Here is a 23,669-nt window from a genome sequence, read left to right as displayed (position 1 = left end):
ACAAACTGTCTACAGTTTGTGTTCCATTGTTTTATTCTGGAGTGATCTCGTTTTGTGTGCGTTGCTAAATGTTTTTGTTGTTGATAAAACAAAACAATAACGCGACCAGCAGCCGCTACGTCATATACACGCGACGGTGTTTTTGTTGAGACGCCTCTGTTTTAGTTTGGTGAGTGAATTATTTAGATAAAAGCTAATAACTGCTATACAAAGTCATTTCAAGATCCTACGCATTTTTTGTTATTTTGGTCGTCTGATAGTTCACTTGTATGTGGTCTGCATTAACTAACTACTTGTATAGTCTCTTGGAAGGAAATCGTGTTTGGAGACCTTATTAGCCTACCGAGGCTAGCAGCTGTGAACCTGATAAAAGTACATTTTTAGTGCCTATTTTGTGTTACTACACATGTATTTGTTACCAGCTGTTAATGCACTTGTTTGTATTGTAGCTGTTCTCACCATGGTGGTGTTTCCAAGTTCACTGACGGAGGAAGAAGAGGCTCTGCAGAAGAAATATGCAAAACTCAAGAAAAAGGTAAATCAATGGACGGTTGCTGTCTCACCCTTTAATACTGTGGTAGACTTGTGAGTAAAGACGTGAATGTGTGACAATAACGCATCTGTTTTATTGCCATGGCATTTAGTTGCATTAACCCCATTTATGGAGTCCATACAGAGGACCACATTGAAATAAGTCTTTTTAGAAAATAAATATTGTCACTAAACGTTTTTTACCTGTCTGTTCAGAAAAAGGCGCTGCTTGCCTTGAAGAAGCAGAGTTCAACTAACCAGACAAACCAGGGTGGATTGAAACGGAGTAAGTGCATTTGACTCTATTTAAATGTATTTGTGTACATCAGCATTTGTCTTTTCTCAGCTAACTGAAACACACCTGGTGTTTACTCATTCATAGACACAATCACTTTAATTTATACAATGACTCCTGTTGAGACTCTGATTGCATGTACAAATATGTCCTGTTCACAACAATCGAAGAAGACAAATGAAAACAGAGTGACACAAGTAATCTCTACTTCACACTTTGCTTCATAACAGCTTTGTCGGACCAGCCTGTTGTTGACACCGCAACGGCGACGGAGCAAGCGAAGATGCTGATCAAGACGGGTGCCATCAGTGCCATTAAGTCAGAGAACAAGAACTCAGGCTTTAAACGCTCTCGAATGCTGGAAATTAAACTCAAGGTGAGCTGACATTCCTCACTGTGTTGTTTCAGCTGTTTTCTTGCTTCGTTTTGTTTGTTAATCTGTTTGATTGTTGCTCTTTATCTGCCACAGGACCCTGAGAAAGGCCAGATTCCTGCTTTCTTACCATTCCAAAGGAGTGTTTCTGCAGACGAAGAACAACCTGAGGTATAGTGGATATCAAACATGATAAACAGTTTAAAACATGGCTGCAAACATGACTCTCGAGTATCTGTAAAAACTAATAATAAAATGTTAACGTCTTGTTGTGGCAGCTGATTATGACACATTCAAGCTTGTGTTTTCTAATCAAAATCAAAATACCTTATGTAGAATTTCTGTCAATGGTGAGTCCTAGTGTTAAAAAGGCACATTTGCACATTTCAAGGTCTGAAAATGACTATAGAGATTGAGAAAGAAGTTGTAGCGTTCTAAGATGCACTCAAATGGAAAACAAAAGCTTATTTTGATGTTGCCATATTTGTGCTTCTCCTAGTCTGGGAAAAGAGCCAACAGGAAGTCTCTTTATGAGAGGTAATGTCTCAAAAACCACAATGAATAAGCAAAACAACCTGTTGAATACACTGACAGTCAGTATCTGTGGCTGTAACAACATTTCACCTGTGTGCCCCGCTGCAGCTTTGTCAGCTCCAGCGATAGATACCGGGACGAGGAGGAGGGAGGCAGCACGACATCCAGCCGCGAAACGGACCGAGAAAGAGAGCGAGAGCCGGACAGAGAGCGGGAAAGAGACAGAGAACGAGACAGAGAACGAGACAGAGATAGGGAAAGAGACAGAGACAGAGAACGAGACCGGGACCGGGAAAGAGAAAGAGACCAAAGCAGAGAAAGGGATCGAGAAAGGGATCGAGAAAGGGATCGAGAAAGGGATCGAGAACGCGACAGTGAACGGGACAGAGAAAGAGACGCACCGTTCAGACGTGAGTGACCAACCAAGGAAACATCCTTACAGATTCAGAGATGCAGTTATCAGTCGAGAAGAATGCAGTGCAGAGCCAAGTCATAATGTGGATGTAGTGTGGTGGTGCATGCCGGACCACAAGCATGATTTTTTTCCTCTGTCTCCTATATTTTCCTTCCCAGGGTCAGATTCCCACCCAGAGCGGAGAGGGGTGCGAAAGGGCAATACGGTGTACGTGTACGGCTCTGGGCTCAGCGAGGACAACCTGCGCTCTTCTTTCTCTCAACATGGAAGCATCATCGACCTCTCCATGGACAACCCACGCAAGTATGGAGTCATTTAACAGCTCTGTGGGAACATAGTGGTCATCTCTGCCGACTGTTATGATTGTGTTGCTGTCTTTGTACATATACTGGATTTTCTTCTCCTGCTTTATTTTAATTTTATGATACAATCATCACTTTTCTTTTTCTCTTTCCAGTTGTGCATTCATTACTTTCGAGAAGATGGAATCTGCAGACCAGGCTGTAGCTGAGGTTGGTGTTATCCTATATAAGAAAAAAAAGTGATAATTATATCACAACTTCCAAAACACAGCAACAAACGAGATTCAGCAAAACATTTTAAAACTAAATATACGTGTAATATCAGCAACTCAGCCGACCACTACAAGTAGAGTAAATTAATTGCAGCATGAAGGGTAGTGCAACCATAGGTGTGGGTTTCTGCTTTTAACTCGTTTCATGTACATTTATTATTTCTAGTATAGATGTGATATTGAGAAACTGCCAAATATAATAATCTGGGGAATGAATTAACTCAGTTGTAAAATGTTTTTTTTGATCAATTATTACTAGACTTATGATGATGGTTGTCTCCAGGCGAGGAGATACCCATTAAGCTGTGTTTTTTTTTTATTTCTCAGTGAACACAGTCATTAGCTCCGCCCAATAAATCAAGTTAGAATCAAATGAAACCTCTTTGTTTTTTGTCTCTCAGTTGAACGGGGCCATGGTGGGAGACATTCACGTCAAAGTCAGCATCGCCAGGAAGCAGCCCATGCTGGATGCTGCCACCGGGAAATCAGTCTGGGCTTCGCTGGGTAAACGCAGAGCTCTCTATTGTTTGTGTAGACGTTGATCAGACTCTCGTGTGTCTTAGTGCGGATTAACCTTCAGCAATGTCTCTTCTTTCGCAGCTGTGCAGAACAGCACAAAAGGCTCCTACAGGGACAAGAGGAATCAAGTCGTGTACAATGAAGATTTATTTTGACTGGAAAAAACAAAAATGTTTTTTATTTTGACATATAGCTTTTCACGTTTTTGTTTTAATGATGTTAGCCAGCTGCTTAAAGTGTTTGTGTTCTCATCTGTTGTCTTGGTCGATAGGTGATGCTGCGTGGCTCATGAAACTAGAGATACTGTTTTGAACTCAATAAAAAGTTTTCATGCATTGTTTCCTTGAGTGAGATTTACATGAGCCTCGTATCAGCAAGACACAGCAGGGAAGCTTTGGAAAGTGAGTGTGTGAATCCTTAAAAATCCCACATTCAAAACAGATTTCCTGAACATTTTGCAACAGAGGAACAAGTCACATTAGATGAGTCTGAAGACACGACCACTCTCGGTCTAATTAGTCAACATTAGTAAAAACATCTGTGTGAGTGGACCGAGAGGAGACTTTTCAATTATTTTATTTACACTGATTTACATCTTTTCTTTTAACTGTGGCCGGTCATCGTACTGAACGTGTATTACATATATTCAAGTTTAACGTTACAGTTCTGAGTCAAACTAATGAAACGGTTCTAAGAGACACGAAAATCAACAGGACTTCAGTCACTGAGGACATATTGACCTCTCACAGTATGTAAAGCACAGCTCCATTTAGCTGCTTGAGTTTCCAGGTCCTGGTATTGTGCACGCTGGCTTTAATACTACAGCACCATCGTTAGTGTCACTAGTACCACCTGTGCTATGACGAGTCAAAATGCCTGGTGTGGAAAAAGGCCTCTTCTCTCAGTGTAAAGGGGAGCTCATAAGTCATTTTTACCCACATACCCACAATACACTGAGTATGTGTATTTTTATGCAAATTGAAAACATTTTATATGAAAGGACTATTGGTTTCACAGTCTGATATTTTAAAAGGCCTCAATCAGTTTCCAGCACGTGCTTAAAGGTACAGTGTGTAGCATTTCTGGGGTTCTATTGGCAGAAAGGGAATATTCACAACTATGTTTTCATCAGTGTATAACCAACTGAAACTTAAGAATCGTTTTGTTTTTGTTAGCTTAGCATGAGCCCTTCATTGCTAAATAGGGAGCGGATCCTGCACCGCCATGTTTCTACAGCGGCCCACAAAGACAAACTTCTAGCGAGAGCCTTTGTGTTTTTTTTTTTTTTGTTACCCGAAGGCCACCGTAGTTCTCCGGTTGGTTGCAATCTGCAACCACACCAGTAGATGCCACCAAATCCCACACACTGTCCCTTTAATATCCACATGGGGGTTGTGACCCCACAGACTTGACCTCCCCACTGGATGCAGGGAGCTGCAGAGCCTGAGGAGCTTAAGACATTCAGACACTTGACTGTCTGGAAGGCTTCGGCCTACGACACCTGTTGAGTAACAAGGCATTCTTGCTGCTCCTCCCTTATTTGTCCGCTGGCCCCCTCTCCCTCTCTCTCCCTCTCCTCCTGCTCGTGAAGGGAGTTCTGCCCCGTGGTTTTCCCGTGCTGTTCCTTCAGGTGGCGTCGCAGCGCGGGCTTGTGGGCGAAGCGGGCGTGGCAGTACGAGCAGCGGTGCGGTCGCTCGCCGCTGTGGAGGTTCATGTGGTCTATCAGCGTGGACTTTTGGGTGAAAGTCTTGTAGCACAGGGGGCACTGGTGGGTCTTGCCGGTGCCCCGGTGCACCGCCATGTGCCGGGTGAGGTTGGCAGAGTGGTGGAAGTGTTTACCACAGCAGGGACAGGCGTACAGCAGGTGGGTGGAGCGCGAGTGGATGGCTAGGGAGTGGGCGGAGGGGAACGTCATGCCGCAGTGCTCGCAGATGACCGGCCCGGCGACGCTTGAAGTGGATCCCACCACCGCGACGGACTCGTCCCCTCCCTCGTTTGTTCCGTCCGCTGTCAGACCTGAACTCCCCTCACCAGCGCCGCAGTTGGCTTCCTCCAAGGCGTACTGGCCCAAGCCGTTGCCGTCCATTGGCGAGACCTTTTCTCCCCGCGCCTCGCCCATGCCGAAGTCAAACTTGGGGAGTTCCACCGAGATGTAGTTTTCCGTCTTGAGCCCTTCTTGGCTGTGGTCCAAGCCGAAACCCCCTCCCATCCCTGCAGCAGCCAGGTACCACAAATCCTGCTGGTGACCCTCAGTCAGGCCTGGGGGTCTTTTTTCCTGCGATGACACCAACCGTCTCCTCTTAAAACCCCGCCCCCTGCCTCTCCCTCTGCCCCGGCCAATTTTGGGGTCGGGCAGCATGCGCCTGAAAGCGCGGAGCCCCTCCAGTGAAAATCCCCCCACACCGAGATCCTCTTCTGATGGATTCAAGTCGTATTCGCCGCCTTCTCCTCCCATCACGACACCGTCTGTTCTTGGGTAACACGCATCCTGAGATCCATAAGAGGGATCTTCTCTCTCCTCCTCCCTGTCTCTGTTCATCTGCTCCTCTTCGTTGACGTACACTCTGTACACTTCACAGTTCTCCTGTCTGGCCGCTTCCTCCTCGTCCGATGCATTCAGCTGTAACAGAAATGAAGACTGAGCGAAGTGTGTGGCGCTGTCAAAGATTTGCCTATTCTAGAAAATCTGTGAATTCCCCCAAACTTTCCACAAATTGCTCGCACTGTCCAACCTACAGTCCAAAACCCCCCAAAATAAAGAGAGAATCAGCAAATCCTCACGTTTGAGAAGCTAAATATAATACTTACTACTTATTGTCTTGGTACTCAATTTGTTGGTGATTTATTATTTAGTTTTATCAGGATCAAGAGTGTCATTTAATGATTATTATACTGGTACTATTATGTTAGCGTGGTGCTCTTATGTGAACTGTTTCAAAGACAGACTCTTGAGAGGATGTTTTATCATCCCTGAAACCTCTCTGTATCATTACTGTGCTCTCTGTTATCTTCTTCACCTTTTCATCCCGTTACCCTGTCCTTTGCAAAAAAAAAAACATCCTTTATCACACTTCACTGACCATTTAATGCTTCGTATAAAAGTCAAACAGGGACAGAGGAAGGAGCAGGGAGCTCTTTCTCCCTTGTGTGTGGCCAGACATTATTCAGGATCAGAAACTGGCTTTAAACTGCTAACTGTTGTTGCTTTGAATAAATCTCAAAAGGACAGACAGAACACCGTTGGGGCTCTCTTCGACCAAAGATATTTTTAGTTGAATAACACTTACACGATTTAGTTGACTAGTTGATTTGATCGACAGATCTGTAAAGCTGAGTTTCTCCATAAAGAATGATGCCAAAGCACAACTTGAAATGATGCGTTTACCAGAGATGTGCTCATAAGTTTCTTGGAAAACGAAAGAAAAATTACGTCGGCTAATCACCTCGGAGGGGGCAGCCCTAAACACCAATGTGGCAATCAGTGACCAACCGAACGCTGGTAACAAATACTTGTAGGCGACATGATATATTAACAAAACGATATCAATTTGAATTGGAATCCATGTTTTTATCCTATTTTTTAATGCTCCTAAATGTTTAACACTTTCATACTGTTAAATTCTTCTTGTCATCTAATAGTTTTTGCATTTTGCTATATGAATGAAGTTGATATTATTGTTATGATATGAACAGTGTAGATTTGAAACTCAATGGAGATTAAAAAGGTACCATGGTCACACACAAACCTTAACGGGTTGCTCATCCAGCATGGGACTTCCGTCGTGGTGTTGACGGCTGCCCTCAGCAGACATGTCGCCGCCGTTCTCCTCCGCAGGACTGTGTGAGTGCACAGGGGAGGGTCGGCTAGCGGGGGGAGAGGCCACAGAATGAACGCTGCCGCTGACGATCAACAGTCGGGCCTGACTCTCCTCTAAAGTCATCTAGAGGAAGGTAAAGAGGAAAGGAAACGGATTATGAAATTGCAAAATAAATTATGAAAACTGCACTACCGCAAGCAATGAAAGAGCTGAGAAGTGTTACTGTATGTGCAAAATGTAGAACTGAAAATGAGTCCTACAACATACAAAAACATAGGATAAAATTGGAACAAAAACACATTTGTCACTTTTTTAATTGAAAAATGTAAAAAAGGAAAGAACCCCCCCGACACAGACTATCAATTATGACCAATTTAATACTATACATTTTCATCACTATACAAAATATAAACTGAACTAGAAGAAATATGATAGCCATTTAAAATACTAGTTTTAGATGACTTACCTTCGGTGAACTGGGGTTTTTTAGATGCATGTACTTCTTCAGCGCTCCTCGGCAGCGCTCCACAATATGCTCCATCTGTAGGTAGCTGGCGGCGGTCAGGTAGTTGACAATCTCCTCTGGGTTAAACTGCAGGACGCCAGTGTAGCAGGACTGAAGCAGATCACACACCACTGTGGAGCTGTACAGCATCGACACCTGGGTAGAAATGTGAACCAAATAACATAAAGCAGCACTGTTTTCAGTCAGTAGAAGAGCGCTATAGAAGACATGGCGACTGTGTTGACAGCGTGACTTTGTGCGTGTTGATGTCTGCCTACCTGAAGCTTGGGAGCCGGGTTGAGGAGGAACTGGTCCCTTAAGAAGGGCGAGCAGGCAGCCAGCACCACCTTATGTCCCCTGAATGTCAGGCTGTCGCTGGTCACAATGGTGATGTCGCAGAATTGCTGGCGGGACCTCAGGGCATTCAGGTGCTTCAGGGTTGTGTCCCCGTGGCCCGGTAACCGGAAACACAGCATCTCCATCTTGTCTGAAGGGGAGTGGGGGGGGGGGGGGGGGGTAATATATTCATTGCAAATAACTCAGTGAGGGGGTCTTTGTATCTTTTGAATTAAAGATCAAAAAGCAGACACTCAAACAGTTTGTTCATAACAGATACATCATGGCTACCCGATCTAAACCGCACAGAAATCTGAGATCTACGACCGTAGATTAATCTGAAACCATTTGTCAATCAATCATCTTCTCAATTGTGATGATTTGGTGTGGTTGGTTAGATAATTGAAGGAAAACAGGCTCTGACAGACATTTTTCATTGTTTTCTAATCCATTTCTAGACAAACGGTCTAACGGTAGATTAAAAGTTAATGGTCATTTAACTCAGGTTGAACATTAAAGTATTAAAGACCATGAAAAGACACATTTTCAGCTTTAACTGAATCTATTACTTACTACATGTTATAGTTCTGTAATGCAATACAGTACAGCTGAGGACTGGTAGATATGAAGGAAATCAAATATCAAAATATATGTGTTACCAAATATTGATATTGCGACAATATTGTGGGGTTGATCATTGGTGCTTTTACAAAATATATACACAATGAGATCTTTGATAATGCATCGTCAGTAATGTGGATATAGTGACTAAGTGGGTAAATAATAGAACAGTCTGGTAACAGAAAATTACTTCAATTTAGCTACTGTAAAAGCTTTAACACTCACGCGATACCTAAAATCTGAGACGATATCTAGTCACATATCACGATATTGATATAATATCGATATATTGCCCCGCCAGGTAACATTACAGCTAGAAGGTACCGCGTTTCACGTCACTATATCGACATGTTATGGATTATTTGTTAGTTTTGACTTGAGGGACGTTAGCTAACATGTGTGCGCGAGGACAGCTTAAGACCAATAGAGTAACGTTAGTTGAGTCTATGTTAAAATTAGACTATTTAACGTAAATCCACTTCCGTTAGAGGTTGAAATCGATCATAACACAATTGTTTTGTTTTGTGGCCTAACGTCATCTAACGTTAGCTACTTGTCTGAGTGTTAGCTACCGTTAGCTTTAAGTTAGCTTAGCTACATCGTCTATCTGCTACAGATCAACCGTAGAGACACCCAAAGGCTCCATAGTTATGGTGAAACTTTCCCGTCCCTCACCTCTGCTTTTCCTTTTGTTGAATGTCTTCTGGGCTTTCTAAAAATAAAAGCAGATCTGTGTTTGTTTGAGCAGGACAGCCGTAGATGCTTGTGCTGTTAATTGCCCGTTGTATTTCCTCATCCCTACTGCTACGAGCTAACGTTACAACCTCGATTTCTGTTTACTTTTGGCCTCTTTTTTTGGAGGAAGGCATCTCGTGACAACAAAAACAAAGTGCTGGTCTTTCGCCACTAAACTGACGTTGAATCGGTTTTTGTGGTAGTTAGTAGTGAAATCTGAGTACGCACGCTGACTTCTGATCAGTTGTTTTCAAATCAGTGGACAGGGGGGGGGGGGCTCGGGACGGTGACGCGGCACGTTACGGTGACGCAGCACGTTACATTGATGCGCCTCGCGAAACATGTCGGCATCTGAGACAACGACGAAGGTAGGAAGCCCTCTGCAACACAAACCTGACAAACAATGGGATTCACGTTAGTTTAACTACGTGTAAACGCGTTGGCATACAAAACAAAAACACTCCAGTAAAGCTGCAATCTGCCATGATGCAAAATGTATTTACGTGTCGATTGTAGGAGCTCTTTGTTGCAAGCTGTGCTACACTGCTAGCTACGTTGACGTTAGCCTGTAACAGTTATGTGTTGACTAACGTTAAATTCCTCAAATGTTGTTCATCTATGTTTTCATTATGTTCTCGATTCCTTGACCATTAACTCATTGTCCGTCGTCTTGCGTTGAATTTTCATCACGTTCTGCGGTGTTGGTATTGTATTTTGTAAGATGAATGCTACACGTAGACCCGTTTTTAAAGCTAATGATGACACAAACTGCCCTTTTGTGTACACTGTGATCGTAATTAGATAATTTCAGATAAACGGTCCTATTTTTAATAAGTCAGTGTGTCAAATCTGACCATATTCCGTTCCATTTCACGGACTATTGTCGCTTTGAATTGAGTAAAAAGCATGAATGGGTCGATTGACTGCTGGCGCGGCAGTTGACGTAAGAACAGAGAGGATCAGCCATTGGTTGAGGGGTTTATTTTGGAATGGAGAAGGCGGAAATGAGATGCACTAAACGAGTATGTTGTCTGTCATGCTGATTTACGATGGAAAAACAAACTGTAAATCATGTTTTCTTCAGCTATATGTGGTACTCACCAGTACTGACTAAAACCGGACAAAACATGTTTTAACTGGCAGCATTTGTCTTTAACTGGCAGCATTTGTCTATACAGTGTGCAAAGTATCCTTAAAAACGCTTGTTTAATTAATGTTAATATATAACCAGAATATTTTTTTTCAGTTTTTTTGTCTTTATTACACAAGAGTTATCCTTAGTAATCCTATTACATGTTGTATTACTTTTTGGCAAGCCAGTGACAAAGAAAACATTCAATAAATATATCTATCTCTTACCTGGTATAAAACAAACAGAGACACTGCCAATCTTGGGGTAGCACAAGTTTTGGTAATACACATTTTAGCACAACTTAGTTCACCTTTAAAGACTATATGTTACATAGCATGTAACATGTACTTAGATTGTGTGTGTGTGAACGTGTCCAGTTGTGCACATCTACATAAATCTAACTATAGCTACATTGTTTCACATTTTTGTGGCTGTTTGACTTGCAATAATGTGTACTGCAATGATTAAATAGATCCAGTAGTCTGTAATCCTGAATATTAATTGCTAAGATTAATAATTTTCTGACATGATATTTCTGCTATCTGTTGTTTCTCTGCCAGGAGCCTCCTGGAGGAAATGACTCGGAGACACTAGCAGAGTCGTTAGCCGGACCAAGTCAAGTAAAGGAAGGTATGTCGACAGCGAGATATACTAATGTTTGACATTGATGCCTTTTTGGAACACAAGTATTACAGAACTGGTGTGTGATTTTGTTGTTATTACTTTTTCCAGATAATGCAGCCTCCACCACAGCTGCTGTTGCCAAGAAGACAGAGCCCATGGGTGGTATGCCATCAATGTTGTCATCACAGCAGCCTGGGAAGGATGCTTCGAGAGCTGGAGAGGAGGCAGTGAAATGGTCACCTGTCTCCTCCCCAACCAAACCGGCAGCAGGTAAGACTTTCATCGATATTATTGAAGCTGTGACTTTCCGTTTGATATACCTAATATAGTCCTGTAAGTTTGAAATTAAGGTGGTTTGATCCGGCATCATGAATTCAGCAGTACATGTTTTTTTTCATGTGATAAAAAAAATCTCAGAATTAAAGCTTTATTTGTATCAGATTGAAAGTGATACTAATATGAATTGATAAGCTTTAAAGAAAGTAATCACTTTTACCTCCCTCTTACAGGACACGCAGCAAAGTCCATTTCCTCGGTGTCCTCCTCTTCGCATTCCTCCTCTCCTTCCACGTCTTCAGCGCTGTCTCCTGGCCGAGCAAAGATGAGTGTTTCTGGACCCGGCAGTAGTAAATCCGTCCTGGCACCTGCTCCTTCCTCCTTCTCCCCCCCCTCCTCCTCCTCTTCCTCCTCCTCCTCCTCCTCTTCTTCGTCCTCTGCCACAGCTTCCTCGTCTCCTTCTGTCTCCCCTGCCCCAACCAAGATCCACCGGGCCCGCAAGACCATGAACAGGCCTCCACCAGGACAGGTGAGCCCATACAGCAAGTGGTTAGCATTTATATTAGTAACATGAGATGTGTGCCTCTGTCTTGATTTTGTACCAGCACTTGGTATCTGACATTGCATTGGCCCTTTTTTATTCTTGACCTGAGTTAAAGTGTGTTCTAAAATATGCAGAAATACTTCAGCCACTGACAAAATGCACTGTATAGTAGTGGCTCAGTTCTTTGTTGCAACTTTGTCAAGACCATTTGAGTCACTGACTACTTTTGTTTCACAGATGAGCCAAGTTGAGGCACCTGTCGCACCCGTGACACCGTCAGGATCCTCCGACTCTGAAACTGGTTAGTGGCTGTAGCATATTCACACTGTCTGCATAAAATAATCAGATCTCTATGAATAAAAATGAGTTGGTGTGTCTTGTCTAAGTTAAGATTCCCTCTGTCGGGGTTGTCGTGTTTCGAATAGTTGCAAAAAGGAGAAAACTGGGTCAGTTATCCGATGGCACACCTGAGAAGTCTGAGAACTTTCCAGAAAATGCTCAAACTGTGGTAAGATTATGTCTTTGCCGGTACATAATTCACATTTACTCAATCTATTTACATGTAACAGGATTTATGTCAATGTTGTTATTTTTATTATTTTATTAGGGAGAACCGTTCTTCCATAAAAAGGTGGAGCCTGTTACCCTAACCCCACCAGAGAAGAGCAACAGCAGCGTGGTGAAGTCAGAGGAGGAAGTAGCGGAGAAACTTCAGATCTCCAGCCCGTCCACCCGAGATTCAGAAAAGGTGTGATGCTTAGATTTACTCACTGTCCACTAAAAGTGATCACTCTCTGTCAGCAAATGCACATATTCTCAAGCATAGTGCTATATAGCATGTTTATGTGCTGCATGATTCTGCTTGGTAATCATTTTTCTATTCAATTTGTTTCTTCTGTAGTTTGAAGATGGTGTGGCAGAAGCAAGAAAGCACACTAAAGACATAGAGGGGTCAGTGAACATGTCAGATCATGTGAGTGATTCTATCTACTTTACTTGGTTGATAATTCCTTATTAATCTGGTTATAACTATACTAATCTCTTACTTTGTCTTATAGCCATCTTTAGCTCAAAGCTACAGTCAAAAAGTTGTAGTTTGGTTATATTTACATACTTGGGAGTGAGGATTGTGCTGACATAGATGATATCTCACTAGAATACTGAGTTAGAAGCAACACAATGAGCACTTTAGAATGTGAAGTCAGTAGATAATACATACAGTCTTACCCCCAAATGACTTCTGTATGAATCTTTAAGGTCAACAAACAAGTTGCATGCATTTCCAAAGCCGGAAATAATTTATTTAAAATTGTGGGGTTGTTTTCATCACCAACTGTAGAATAGCAGGAAAGCAGTGGCAGGAATGTGTTTCATGTAGTGTGTGTGTGCGCATCCCTGTGCACGCTCACAATACAATCATTGCGCTGCCACTGCTACGTGATCAACAGCTCAGCAGGACGCATCACAACCGCAACTCCGCTCCACATCCCCCCCCTTTTTTTCTTTGGTGTTATCAAATCGTCAGTTACCCTTTTTTTTTTCTCTACCCTTCACAAATGTCATATTTTTATATTCAGACAGAATTTTTCCCTTGCAGAGTTCGGAGTTCAAAACAAAGGGAGCCGTCCAAAGTAGAAATGAGAGCGAGGAGTGTTTTTGGCCGCAGTCGGACCAGAACAAAGAGAGAAACACAGCTGATGTGGTGGAGACGGTGGAAGGTGAGTGACATTGCCCAGTGGGGTTTTCTCCATAACAACATAGAGTTGTTTTTTTTTACAGAAAAATCTATTTGATGTGAAGGTGAAACCGAATCTCTACAAATACATCTACATTTAATACAATGTCAAATATACTGTGCCAGCGTTCACCCCCTTTACTATGACCCACTTAAATCCTCCCTGGTGCAGCAAGTTGGGGTCACGTAACAAGCTGAATGAAGATCACCTGTGTCTAATCAAGGTGTAACAAGCAACTTAAATCCTCCTCTGTCCAGAAACTGCCACCATTGCTTTGTCAATGTCCGGCTATAAACAACACCATGAGGACCAAGAAACACTCGAAACAAATTCGTGACAAGATTATTGGGAAGTACCAGTCAGGGGAAGGATACACGAAAATTTCCAGGGCACTGAATATCCCTCGGACTACAGCTAGGACAATCATCAAAAAATGGAAAGAAAATGGTAAAACGATGTGTGTGTATGGAAAGAAATGCTCTCATTAGGGCGACCATCACAGGGTCTGTGGGGGTCTCTGGAGGAGATGCAGAGTTAAAAAATTGAGAATTTGTAGAAAGATTGTAAAATTGTTGTTCACTCACAGTCTGTGTGCAACGCAATAGACCATAGACCAGAGGTAGCCAACACGGTGCCCGCGGGCACCCTGTCGCCCGCAGGGACCACGTGAGTCGCCCGCAAGACATGTTCTAAAAATAGCACTAGTCATTATGGAGCTCCGTCTAAAATTGTAGTTGCTGTTCTTTTTAAATCAAAAACGCATTAGTGTAGATTTTTAAATGACAATATTTCTTGTCATAAGAGAGTTGGGTACCCGGAGGCGCACCGCACTAGGTTTTCAGGTTCCGAATGGCGGGCGCTTCCCGTTGGCACCAGACGCGCGCCGCGAGCGCACCCCGTCGTCAGGTCCGTAAATCCTCGGAACAGGCCGCGGGGCAATCCGACCGAAAAGGCCCAGACTAGAGGTTTGAACGCGGGCGCCCGAAGACGCTCGCGCGCCTCGGAGGGTTGGATCCCCCGCTCGGCTATAGACGAGACTGTTTACTAGTTTCTTCGTTGAGAAAAAGGTACCATCGGAAAAGCTGGTGTCGGTGACAACAGACTGGGCTCCGGCGATGACGGGCCGGCATGCAGGCTTCATTGCGCAATGCAAAGGTGACCCAGACTTCGCAAAATTTCTACATTACCACTGCATCATTCACCAGCAGGCGCTATGTGCAAAAGTAACCGGCTTCAATCATGTGATGATACAAAAATATCAGAGATGTGATACCTCTGACTTTCAAATGTTGAAACAGATTAACAGAAATAAAAGTTGCATGTTTAAATATGTATGTGTAGCTATACCATCATTGTTGTGGAAATCATTCTTAATAATTATTGTGAGGAATAATTGACTGACATGTGATCAAACAGTCTCTTCACATATATTATTATTATTATTAAGGTGATCTGTGCAATTTTGTTATTCAGGAAGTTTGTATCAAATAAATAGCCCGTCATACTACTCGGTACCTTTTGAAATAGCTCTCAGTTTAAAAAAAGGTTGGTGACCCCTGCCATAGACAGTGTTGCAAAGAAGAATATGGACAAAATGCTGTGTCCAGATGTGCAAAGCTGATGCAGAGCTGTCCACAAACACGCAAAGGCTGTAACAGCTGCCAAAGATACCTCTAATACATATTAATTTGAGAGGGGTGAATATGCAGATATTACAAGGGTAGACATTTTTCCTGTTGAGAAATACTTTTGATTCAGTGTTGTAAAACAGTAACGGCTATAAGCGGATTGAATTGCTTTTTATTTGTATGGTATCTTTAAGCATTTGTACCTCATTAAAATGCATATTTTTTCCCAACTTGTTTCTGTCATGGCCAGTCCTTATACTTTGTGCTTTGGTTTGTCCTCAGTAGAAAGGCCCACTGAGTACACAGAGGTTCCCCTGGGTGCTCTGGACATCGCTGCTGCTGACAGTCTGACACTTTCTCCTCATCACGGTAGCTTTACGATGCGTCTCTGTAATATGAATTGGTTGAAAATCTGAAAATCTTTTCCTCTATCATCATGGTAGTATGAAACAAAGCCTCAGTCCTTCTAAGAAAGAGAGGTTTTGGGACAATGAAAATAGTATTTATTCTTAAAGGGGATGGTTTGGATTTTTTGAAGTGGGGTTGTGTGAGGTACTTATCCATAGTTCGGTGTACTACAGTAGAAGGCGGTTGGCACGCCCGCAATGTTAGAGCTGTTAGCACTGTTGCCTTTAGACCATAAATGAGCGTCCCAAACGATTCTCCCCCCTCTCCAGAAGGAAGTGATGCAGGAGACACAGAGCGGCTGGAGGAGCTTCCTCTCTGCAGCTGCAGGATGGAGGCTCCTCGAGTCGACAGCACCAGCCACCGCGTCAGCAGACAGTGTATGGCCACCGAGAGCATCAATGGAGAGGTTTGTCTTTGTAGATGTGGATAGCAGGGCAGTGTCTCTGTGGTAGTTTGTAAAGCTTTCCTTTCAGCCACATCTCTAACTGTCTCTAATCTTGTCTCTTCTTCCCCATTTGTCAGCTGAGGGCTTGTACTGATCGGACGATAAAAGGGGAGACCATGCGGCCGTCCAGTCGGGTTTCTCTCATGGTGCTTTGTGACGTCCATCGCTCACACATGGTCAAACACCACTGCTGTCCTGGGTGTGGATACTTCTGCATAGCGGTAAGGGGTTTAAACCGTCTACTGTCCTCTTTCTCCTCTTCTATATCCTACCTTCTCTTTCTCCTTCCTGATATCCTGCTTTCTTCTCTTTCAGGGCACATTTCTCGAGTGCTGCCCGGACCAGCGCATCGCTCACCGTTTCCACCGGGGCTGTGTGACGGTGTTGGGCAGCGGGCGCAGCAGAGCAAACGGCGGCGGCATGCTTTTCTGTCCCCACTGCGGTGAAGATGCCTCCGAGGCCCAGGAGGTCACCATCCCCTCCTTCAGCTCAGCCACATCCTCCGCAACCACCGTCGTCACCATGTCGGCCTCCTCCACCACCACCCCGTCTCTGCCGCCCTCCGTCCCCACAGCGCCCTCCCTCACGGCCTCGACGGGAGGGATGAAGGACGGGAAGATGCCCGAGCGACCCGTCAGGTAGGATCGGATGGCGTGTGAGGGAATAATTGGCTCCATTAAACTGTAGAAAATTGTGTTTTCACACCTGTGCTCTCCTTCGCCGCCTCTTCCAGCGCACGCATGCATAGTCATGGCTTGGTGACGCTGGCAGTGGAGCAGCAGCAGCAGCCCCCGCAGCCTGTCGGCTCTGCTGCAACTGTGGCCACCATTCCCCCGGCAGAGGAGGGAGTGGACAGCGTGGGGCCCTCTCTCTGTATGCCAAATGGGAAACCCGTCAGCCCAACTGCACTTCCACCCGGGCCCAGCAGGGCGTCGCTGCAGAAGGCCATTCTCACACAAGACACTGAGAGGTTGGAGTCTAGATTTTACTGTTTTAAGTCACAGTAGGTTAAAGGATTGAACAGTGGACTAGATAAACACTTTAAAAATGAGCTTTGAATACAACGGCTCCTTAAAGTATGCAAAGAGGAAGCATATTTAGTCATTTTTGTGTTGCCCTAGAATATTTAAACGCATCTGATCTGCAGCAGCTGACCTTATGAATAGTATCTGTTCATAAAATCCCAATTCCAGCTTCTCCACTAACCTGCTGTTAGAACAGTTTGTTTCAAACACACAATTCATCTGCAGCCACAGAAAAGAAAATGCATGTTGCAGTGAAATTCCATACAGTAGCTTTCAGTGGACATCAGAATAGTTTAGACCAAAATCCTGTTTTTGATTTGCCAGGAGGAAGAAACTGAGGTTCCACCCCCGCCAGCTTTACCCTGCTGCCAAGCAAGGAGAAGTGCAGAGAGTCCTGCTCATGCTGAGTGAGTGGGCTTGCCCCTTTCATTTAGTCTTGTCGGGATGAATCTTGTTTTACATTTTGTGTAAGAATTGTTGTACATTTGTGCATTTCCTCTAATCACAAGACGAGATCATGATACATTTGTACAATATTTGTGTATTAAAACTGTGTTTGTGTGTGTGTGTGTCACAGTGGAGGGCATCGATCCAACGTACCAGCCCGACTCTCAGAACAAGCGCTCGGCTCTACATGCTGCCGCTCAGAGAGGTCTGCTGGAAGTCTGCTACATTCTAGTACAGGTGAGAAAACTGTGATTCGTACACATGCTGTAAAGCGGCTATAATCGGAAAAGGATGTTACTGCAGGTTCATTTTTAAAAATCATGTAAACAAACAATCTACATCTATAACACTCTGCAACACTTGCATTCAGGATCACTGCTGACATTATTTAAAGCGAAATGCAACTTGAAACTTCTTCTCTCTTCTTATTCTGTGTATTTATTCAGAGTCTCTTTAAGGAATATATTTGGTTGTGTACCGACAGGCCGGTGCTCAAGTGGACGCCCAGGACAAGGACCGTAGGACCCCTCTGTTGGAAGCGATCATCAACAATCACATTGAGGTGGCTCACTACCTGATCCAGAACGGTGCCTCCGTCTATCATGTTGTAAGTGTCAGTGGCTCAAATAGAATCATAAACGTGAACTTTCAGGCGTTTTGGTTGATTTGGACTTCAGTCTTTTTTATTTATGTCCTCAGGAGGAGGATGGATACACTGGCCTCCATCACGCAGCCAAGCTTGGAAACCTGGAAATTGTCAACATGCTTCTAGAAACGGGGCAGGTGGATGTAAACGCACAGGTAAAGAAAGAACAGGCAATCTTTTAAGGCCATCAAATAACCTTCCGTCTCTCACTAAAGTCAGTTTGTGCGTCATATGTGTCCGATAATGAGGCCCGTGTAGCTTAATTGTGATTCTTCCTGTTGGTTTGTTTCAGGACAACGGTGGCTGGACGCCGATCATCTGGTCTGCAGAGCACAAACACGTAGATGTGATAAAAGTGCTGCTGAACAGAGGAGCTGATGTCACCATTAGTGATAAGGTAAGTTTCTACTAGCTAACACTGAGGTTTGCAGATTGTGTTACATGGAAAGTGTTTTGCTAAAGTATGTGTGTGTTTGTTTTCTTGCCTGATAATCAGACTGAATTGTTTCATTTGCATTTGAATCTGTGAAATAAATGTAAATCCATCCCATTGTTTTGTTTTTTTTACTTCAACCTGCGTTCCATCTCGGCTTTATTGTCTCGTAAGCAAGTGGTGACGGAGACAAAATGGCAAAATGGATGTAGTTGCATGAAAATATTTCAGGTTATTACTTTAAACAGTCCTCTCCCTCCCTGCAGGAGCTGAACGTGTGTCTCCACTGGGCGGCGTATGCAGGCAACGTGGATATAGCCGAGCTGGTGTTGAACTCTGGCTGTTCCCTCGCCTCAGTCAACATGCACGGAGACACGCCGCTCCACATCGCCGCCAGAGAGGGCTACTTGGAATGCGTCACGTGAGTCAACGTCAATCACGAGCTGTAGACTCATTCCATGAACAGAGCGTCCTTTGCTTTGACCTTGAAGCCGCAGCACCCGTCCATATACCCACTACCACACACCAACAAAATACTGTTTTTTCTCTGCAGGTTGTTCCTGTCCAGAGGGGCAGACATTGACATCGTGAACAGGGAAGGAGACACGCCTCTCAGCCTGGCACGGGTCGACACGCCGGTGTGGGTGGCGCTCCAGATCAACAGGAAGCTGAGAAGGGGAATAACCAATCGCATGCTTCGGACTGAGAGAATCATCTGCAGGTAGTTGTTGTGTTGTTTTAATGAAGACTAATGATGAACTTGATCTTCTTAACCAGATAGCTTTCCTCTTGTTTAACTCATTTAACTCCTTCCTGTCTCCCAGTGACATTGCGCAGGGCTATGAGAACGTGCCGATACCGTGCGTGAACGCCGTGGACGACGAGGGCTGTCCTTCAGACTACAAATATGTTTCGGAAAACTGTGAAACTTCAGCAATGAACATAGACCGCAATATTACACACTTGCAGGTACAAGATGAATCGGGCTCTCGGTTTACTTCATTATTCTCTTTCTGTTACATACACACAATTATTTTGATCTCATGCCTTTTTAATCGTCTTTACTTCAGCACTGTAGCTGCACCGACGACTGCTCATCTAGTAACTGCCTCTGTGGACAGCTCAGTATCCGCTGCTGGTACGACAAGGTAAATAGAAACGTTTCGGCCACAACACCAAAGTAATCCGTTTGGATTTTATGGCCTTAATAAAGATCTGGGTAATCTGAAATTAATAACAGAAATTCTAATGAGGTTCGGTTTGAAAGTCTGTGCGATCCATGGGGTCAATGACAGATTCATGAGTTACATGAGAAACTAAAGGAGGTGAAACTAATGTCATCTTGTATTATTTCTTTCTAGGACCAGCGGCTGCTCCAGGAATTCAACAAAATTGAACCTCCACTTATATTTGAATGCAACATGGCGTGTTCCTGTTACCGAACGTGCAAGAACAGAGTGGTACAGGCAGGCATCAAGTAAGAATTCTAATGTTAACACAATATCTCCACCACATGCAACTAATCATTGGAGCAATAGATTTGACTCATTTGAAAAGCTACCTACTCGGTTACATTGTGAAGTTATTGTCTGGAAGGCAGAAGCCATATAGCCTGGGGTGTTGAACCCTCATCATTTCCTTATTTTTCCCCCTCAGAGTGCGTCTTCAGCTCTACAGGACAGAGAAGATGGGCTGGGGAGTTCGAGCTCTGCAGGATATTCCACAAGGAAGCTTCATCTGCGAGTAAGAGAGGACTGTGCACATAACAGGTTGCTTTTCAGATGAAAAGTCCGAGGTTAGACATTAAGCTTCTGTCCTCCGTCCACACAGATACGTCGGGGAGCTCATCTCTGACGCAGAGGCCGATGTTAGAGAAGACGACTCCTACTTGTTCGACCTGGACAACAAGGTGAAACCTTTTATTTAAAAAAATGAAGTGACTTATTTACTGTATAATACACAACTATTAAAGTAAATAATTAGCCCGAAGTTAACCCATGCAGTCGACAAAAAACCTTCCAATGTTTTAGGTTACAGCTGACTTTCAGGTGACATTTTCGATGGACGGCGCAGTGTTGAAAAATCTCTCTCTCCTTTCTTGACTAACATTTCTAAATGTACCGCACTTATAATTTCAACAGCTATAGATCAATCACCTCCTCAATTACGAGAGACAAAAAGGACCGTCTCAAAACTTGGCCTCAACCTTTACGTTCCTTTACAATCGTTTTTTAATTGTGTGCCTCAGAGTCAAATTTTCTTTGAAAATGCCAAAAGCACAAGACTCATTGATTCATTGGTTGCTCTTTCTCTGTATATTGAGGGAGATTTTATACATATGCAGATTACACATATTGTGAATTTTCCTCCATTTAAAATGGTACGTGTGAAGCATTTATAAAAACCTAGGCTGTGGTAGAAAGTCTTTATTTATTATTAAGACAAAAGTAATAAAATTATACAATCGCAAAACTTTTTTTTTTTTGCTGGTGGCTTTGATAAGCTGTATTTGGGCACAATGGGGCTTCAAGCTAAATGCTAATATCAGCATGCGAACAGGCTCACAATGACAATGCTGATGCTACACATCAGCATGTTAGCATCGTTATGATCGCATCGTTATGATCGCATCGTTATGATCGCATCGTTATGATCGCATCGTTATGATCGCATCGTTATGCGTTAATGTTTACAAACTTAAGTTTGGGACAAATTGACCAGATGTTGTCACAGCTACTCTGAGGGGGACGTAAATGTCGGTACCATAGAAAAATATTTATTTATTTATATGGTCTGTACTTCATTTCATGGCAATCTATCCAATAGTTTTTGAGACACAAAGTGGTGGGTGACCGGACGACACTGCAATCCATAGAGCCACACTACTAGAATGTCTAAAACAATTAAGAATCACACCGCATCAATGCAACAAGAAAAGGCAGAACAAGTCAAACATAAAGATTGTTTTACAAATGAAAAGGTAGACAATACAATCTATTACTAATGCATTACAATAAATCTGATAGTGTTTCGATATCGGGATCTGTGTGTAACACAATGTTGTTGTTTTTTCAAAGGACGGGGAGGTGTATTGTATTGATGCCCGGTACTACGGCAACATCAGCCGCTTCATCAACCACCTGTGTGACCCAAACCTCATCCCAGTACGCGTGTTCATGCTGCACCAGGACCTGAGATTTCCCCGCATCGCCTTCTTCAGCTCCAGAGACATCCACAGCGGACAGGAGCTGGGGTAAGAAAGTCATTCTTATTACAAACGTTTTACTTGTTACCAACATATCTGCCTGAAGCCCCATTGGGCCGTAACCGTGATTAAGAACGTTTACCTTTTCTTTTTAATTAGATTCGACTACGGAGACCGCTTTTGGGACATTAAGAGCAAGTATTTCACCTGTCAGTGTGGATCAGAGAAATGCAAGCACTCGGCCGAAGCCATCGCCTTGGAGCAGAACAGACTGGCTCGGCTGGAGGCTTTCCCAGAATCGGGAGCTGACTGTGGGATGACCATGCTGGGAAGCTCCTAAAACACTCCCCCAAAGGGGCCTTTGTATTGACCTCATCCATTTCACATGTGCACAATGGAAAAACACCTGGAGGGTTTTTATCATCTTTAAAATTCTGTGTTTGGTGCATGGTGCTGTTTTTGTTTTTTTCTACTTGAAATGTCCTTATTTTTCTCGTTAAAGTTGATCACATACCCTACGGTAAAAGACATGGGCCTAAACAAATGTTTAAACTGTGTGATTGTGAACATACAGTATGTCTACTGTATATATCGCTGTCTGTTTGTCTCGGCACATGAGCTGTGTGCATTAGGGGTCATGTTACTGTCATACATATCTGTTTTCTGTTGTGCCAACAAACGTAATGCCTTTCTGACACAGTACAGCAGTGGGTCAACCCTAAGCCCATACTGGACTCGATAAGGACCTGTGTATATCATTGTTTTTTTGATTATTGTTTGTGTTATTTTCTTTATTTTTATACGCATTGTTTTCTTTATCACATTTAGTGTAATAAATTAGCTCATGAGTTGATCTTTGGGCTCTTGTAGTAAGTGTGTCATTTTCTTTTTAGGCTCACAATAGCCTTTGTCGTCCTGTATCCTTACTTTCATCCTATGCAACTTTGTGTGATTATATAATATAATTAGACAGATGTGAGTTCTCATCAAGACTGTGGCCTGTTGGTGGTGTTGTATTATCAGCAGGGGGCATTTACAAGCCACAATGCAAAGCCAGAGAGATGGGGCAGGATGGTGCACTGGGCACAGTCAGAGATGTGAAAAGGAATTTAAAAGGAAGACGTCCCACTCTGCTAATACTTCTAGTAATGAGTCTTTGACAGACAGAAATATAGCTTATCTGAAAAACATTTAGTTGGTCATAAAACGTTCCAAGGACTTTCCCAACCAAACTTCTGAGTCATTAAATAGCTTTTTGTCACTTATTCACGTTTTTTCAAGTCTTGAAATCATGACATTTGTTTACCACTCTACATTGTGGATGTATTAGTTGGATATTACTTTGTGGTAAGTTGATGGCGCACAAATAATATCCATCCAAAAGCAAGATAAATTGAAATGTTAAAGGTGTTACAACTACATTTTATCACAGAGCCCCCCCTATGGGTTCAGATCATAATGATGGTGTCACCTTACAGCCCCAATCATTTCACATTATATTGCGTTACGGATGCATACAATGTTACCTAAGACATTTGTGATTAATCAGATTACGACAAACACTACACAGTGAATATGGAGCGCCTGATAAGTCTGTGGCAGTTGTGGAAGAAGTATTTGCATATTTTACTGAAGTAAAAGTAACAATACTACAGTATAACTATATTCTGTTATGTGTACTAATATCCAAAATCTCACTTATGTGTTTTATTACATTACTGGATTATAGTGATTGATGCATTAATGTCTACATCACTTTGATGTTGCAGCTGGTAAAGCTGGAGCAAATTTTAAATACTTTATATACTGCTGGGTAGCAGTATATAAGATATCAAGATGTATTATTTGATTAATAGTTTGTGAT

The 23,669-nt window shown here is 43.1% G+C and overlaps 3 protein-coding genes across 13 annotated transcripts; 2 read left to right on the top strand and 1 right to left on the bottom strand.

Annotated features, from left to right (window-relative positions):
• Nucleotides 1-95: 95 nt before the first annotated feature.
• Nucleotides 96-3,581, top strand: nelfe (negative elongation factor complex member E). 3 transcript variants are annotated; one of them, XM_076105462.1, is made up of 11 exons: nucleotides 96-169; nucleotides 450-535; nucleotides 748-817; nucleotides 1,057-1,202; nucleotides 1,296-1,370; nucleotides 1,699-1,736; nucleotides 1,842-2,143; nucleotides 2,307-2,451; nucleotides 2,606-2,660; nucleotides 3,124-3,226; nucleotides 3,323-3,581. In XM_076105462.1, the coding sequence occupies exons 2-11, from the start codon at nucleotides 461-463 to the stop codon at nucleotides 3,394-3,396; spliced, it is 1,083 nt and encodes a 360-aa protein (XP_075961577.1). In that variant the 5' UTR covers nucleotides 96-169; nucleotides 450-460; the 3' UTR covers nucleotides 3,397-3,581. The 3 variants fall into 3 exon arrangements, with proteins under 3 accessions (XP_075961577.1, XP_075961578.1, XP_075961576.1); XM_076105463.1 differs by lacking the exon at nucleotides 96-169 and adding an exon at nucleotides 179-372; XM_076105461.1 differs by lacking the exon at nucleotides 96-169 and having other exon boundaries at nucleotides 179-535.
• On the bottom strand, nucleotides 3,371-9,392 carry LOC142964888 (uncharacterized). The gene is made up of 5 exons (XM_076105460.1): nucleotides 9,197-9,392; nucleotides 7,843-8,051; nucleotides 7,526-7,720; nucleotides 6,988-7,182; nucleotides 3,371-5,861 (listed from the first exon to the last, which is right to left on the bottom strand). Exons 2-5 carry the CDS (start codon nucleotides 8,044-8,046, stop codon nucleotides 4,734-4,736), a joined length of 1,722 nt encoding a protein of 573 aa, XP_075961575.1. The 5' UTR covers nucleotides 8,047-8,051; nucleotides 9,197-9,392; the 3' UTR covers nucleotides 3,371-4,733.
• A 144-nt stretch (nucleotides 9,393-9,536) lies between these two features.
• Nucleotides 9,537-22,674, top strand: ehmt2 (euchromatic histone-lysine N-methyltransferase 2). 9 transcript variants are annotated; one of them, XM_076105761.1, is made up of 29 exons: nucleotides 9,537-9,624; nucleotides 10,949-11,018; nucleotides 11,121-11,282; nucleotides 11,522-11,817; nucleotides 12,070-12,133; nucleotides 12,258-12,337; nucleotides 12,440-12,580; nucleotides 12,734-12,783; nucleotides 13,430-13,550; nucleotides 13,826-14,015; nucleotides 15,479-15,565; nucleotides 15,874-16,010; nucleotides 16,127-16,270; nucleotides 16,365-16,687; nucleotides 16,783-17,019; nucleotides 17,399-17,481; nucleotides 17,652-17,758; nucleotides 18,006-18,128; nucleotides 18,221-18,322; nucleotides 18,460-18,564; nucleotides 18,849-19,021; nucleotides 19,154-19,321; nucleotides 19,425-19,569; nucleotides 19,671-19,748; nucleotides 19,962-20,077; nucleotides 20,257-20,343; nucleotides 20,431-20,509; nucleotides 21,678-21,853; nucleotides 21,965-22,674. In XM_076105761.1, the coding sequence occupies exons 1-29, from the start codon at nucleotides 9,598-9,600 to the stop codon at nucleotides 22,143-22,145; spliced, it is 3,852 nt and encodes a 1,283-aa protein (XP_075961876.1). In that variant the 5' UTR covers nucleotides 9,537-9,597; the 3' UTR covers nucleotides 22,146-22,674. The 9 variants fall into 9 exon arrangements, with proteins under 9 accessions (XP_075961876.1, XP_075961879.1, XP_075961878.1 ...); XM_076105764.1 differs by lacking the exon at nucleotides 13,826-14,015 and adding an exon at nucleotides 14,636-14,723 and having other exon boundaries at nucleotides 12,258-12,340; nucleotides 15,482-15,565; XM_076105763.1 differs by lacking the exon at nucleotides 13,826-14,015 and adding an exon at nucleotides 14,636-14,723 and having other exon boundaries at nucleotides 12,258-12,340.
• Nucleotides 22,675-23,669: the final 995 nt, after the last annotated feature.

This window comes from Anarhichas minor, unplaced genomic scaffold, assembly GCF_050575085.1.
Source record: "Anarhichas minor isolate MPS153535 unplaced genomic scaffold, ASM5057508v1 ptg000033l, whole genome shotgun sequence".
Lineage (NCBI taxonomy): Eukaryota > Metazoa > Chordata > Actinopteri > Perciformes > Anarhichadidae > Anarhichas > Anarhichas minor.
Note: the sequence above shows the minus strand (reverse complement) of the source record. Positions and strands in the feature narration are given on the sequence as shown.

What these genes read in the sequence shown, in the direction of transcription:
- ehmt2 (XM_076105759.1), top strand. Translation starts at nt 9,598, where the DNA reads ATGTCGGCATCTGAGACAACGACGAAG. An exon ending in TGTGGTGGAGACGGTGGAAG is followed by an intron (nt 13,551 to 13,825) that starts GTGAGTGACATT and finishes TCCTCTGTCCAG; the next exon opens with AAACTGCCACCATTGCTTTG. An exon ending in CCGAGAGCATCAATGGAGAG is followed by an intron (nt 16,011 to 16,126) that starts GTTTGTCTTTGT and finishes CCCATTTGTCAG; the next exon opens with CTGAGGGCTTGTACTGATCG.
- nelfe (XM_076105461.1), top strand. Translation starts at nt 407, where the DNA reads ATGTATTTGTTACCAGCTGTTAATGCACTTGTTTGTATTGTAGCTGTT. An exon ending in AGGAAGTCTCTTTATGAGAG is followed by an intron (nt 1,737 to 1,841) that starts GTAATGTCTCAA and finishes GCCCCGCTGCAG; the next exon opens with CTTTGTCAGCTCCAGCGATA. An exon ending in ATCAGTCTGGGCTTCGCTGG is followed by an intron (nt 3,227 to 3,322) that starts GTAAACGCAGAG and finishes CTTCTTTCGCAG; the next exon opens with CTGTGCAGAACAGCACAAAA.
- LOC142964888 (XM_076105460.1), bottom strand. Translation starts at nt 8,046, where the DNA reads ATGGAGATGCTGTGTTTCCGGTTACCGGGCCACGGGGACACAACCCTG. An exon ending in ACCCGGCTCCCAAGCTTCAG is followed by an intron (nt 7,721 to 7,842) that starts GTAGGCAGACAT and finishes ATTTCTACCCAG; the next exon opens with GTGTCGATGCTGTACAGCTC. An exon ending in TGGATGAGCAACCCGTTAAG is followed by an intron (nt 5,862 to 6,987) that starts GTTTGTGTGTGA and finishes TTTCTGTTACAG; the next exon opens with CTGAATGCATCGGACGAGGA.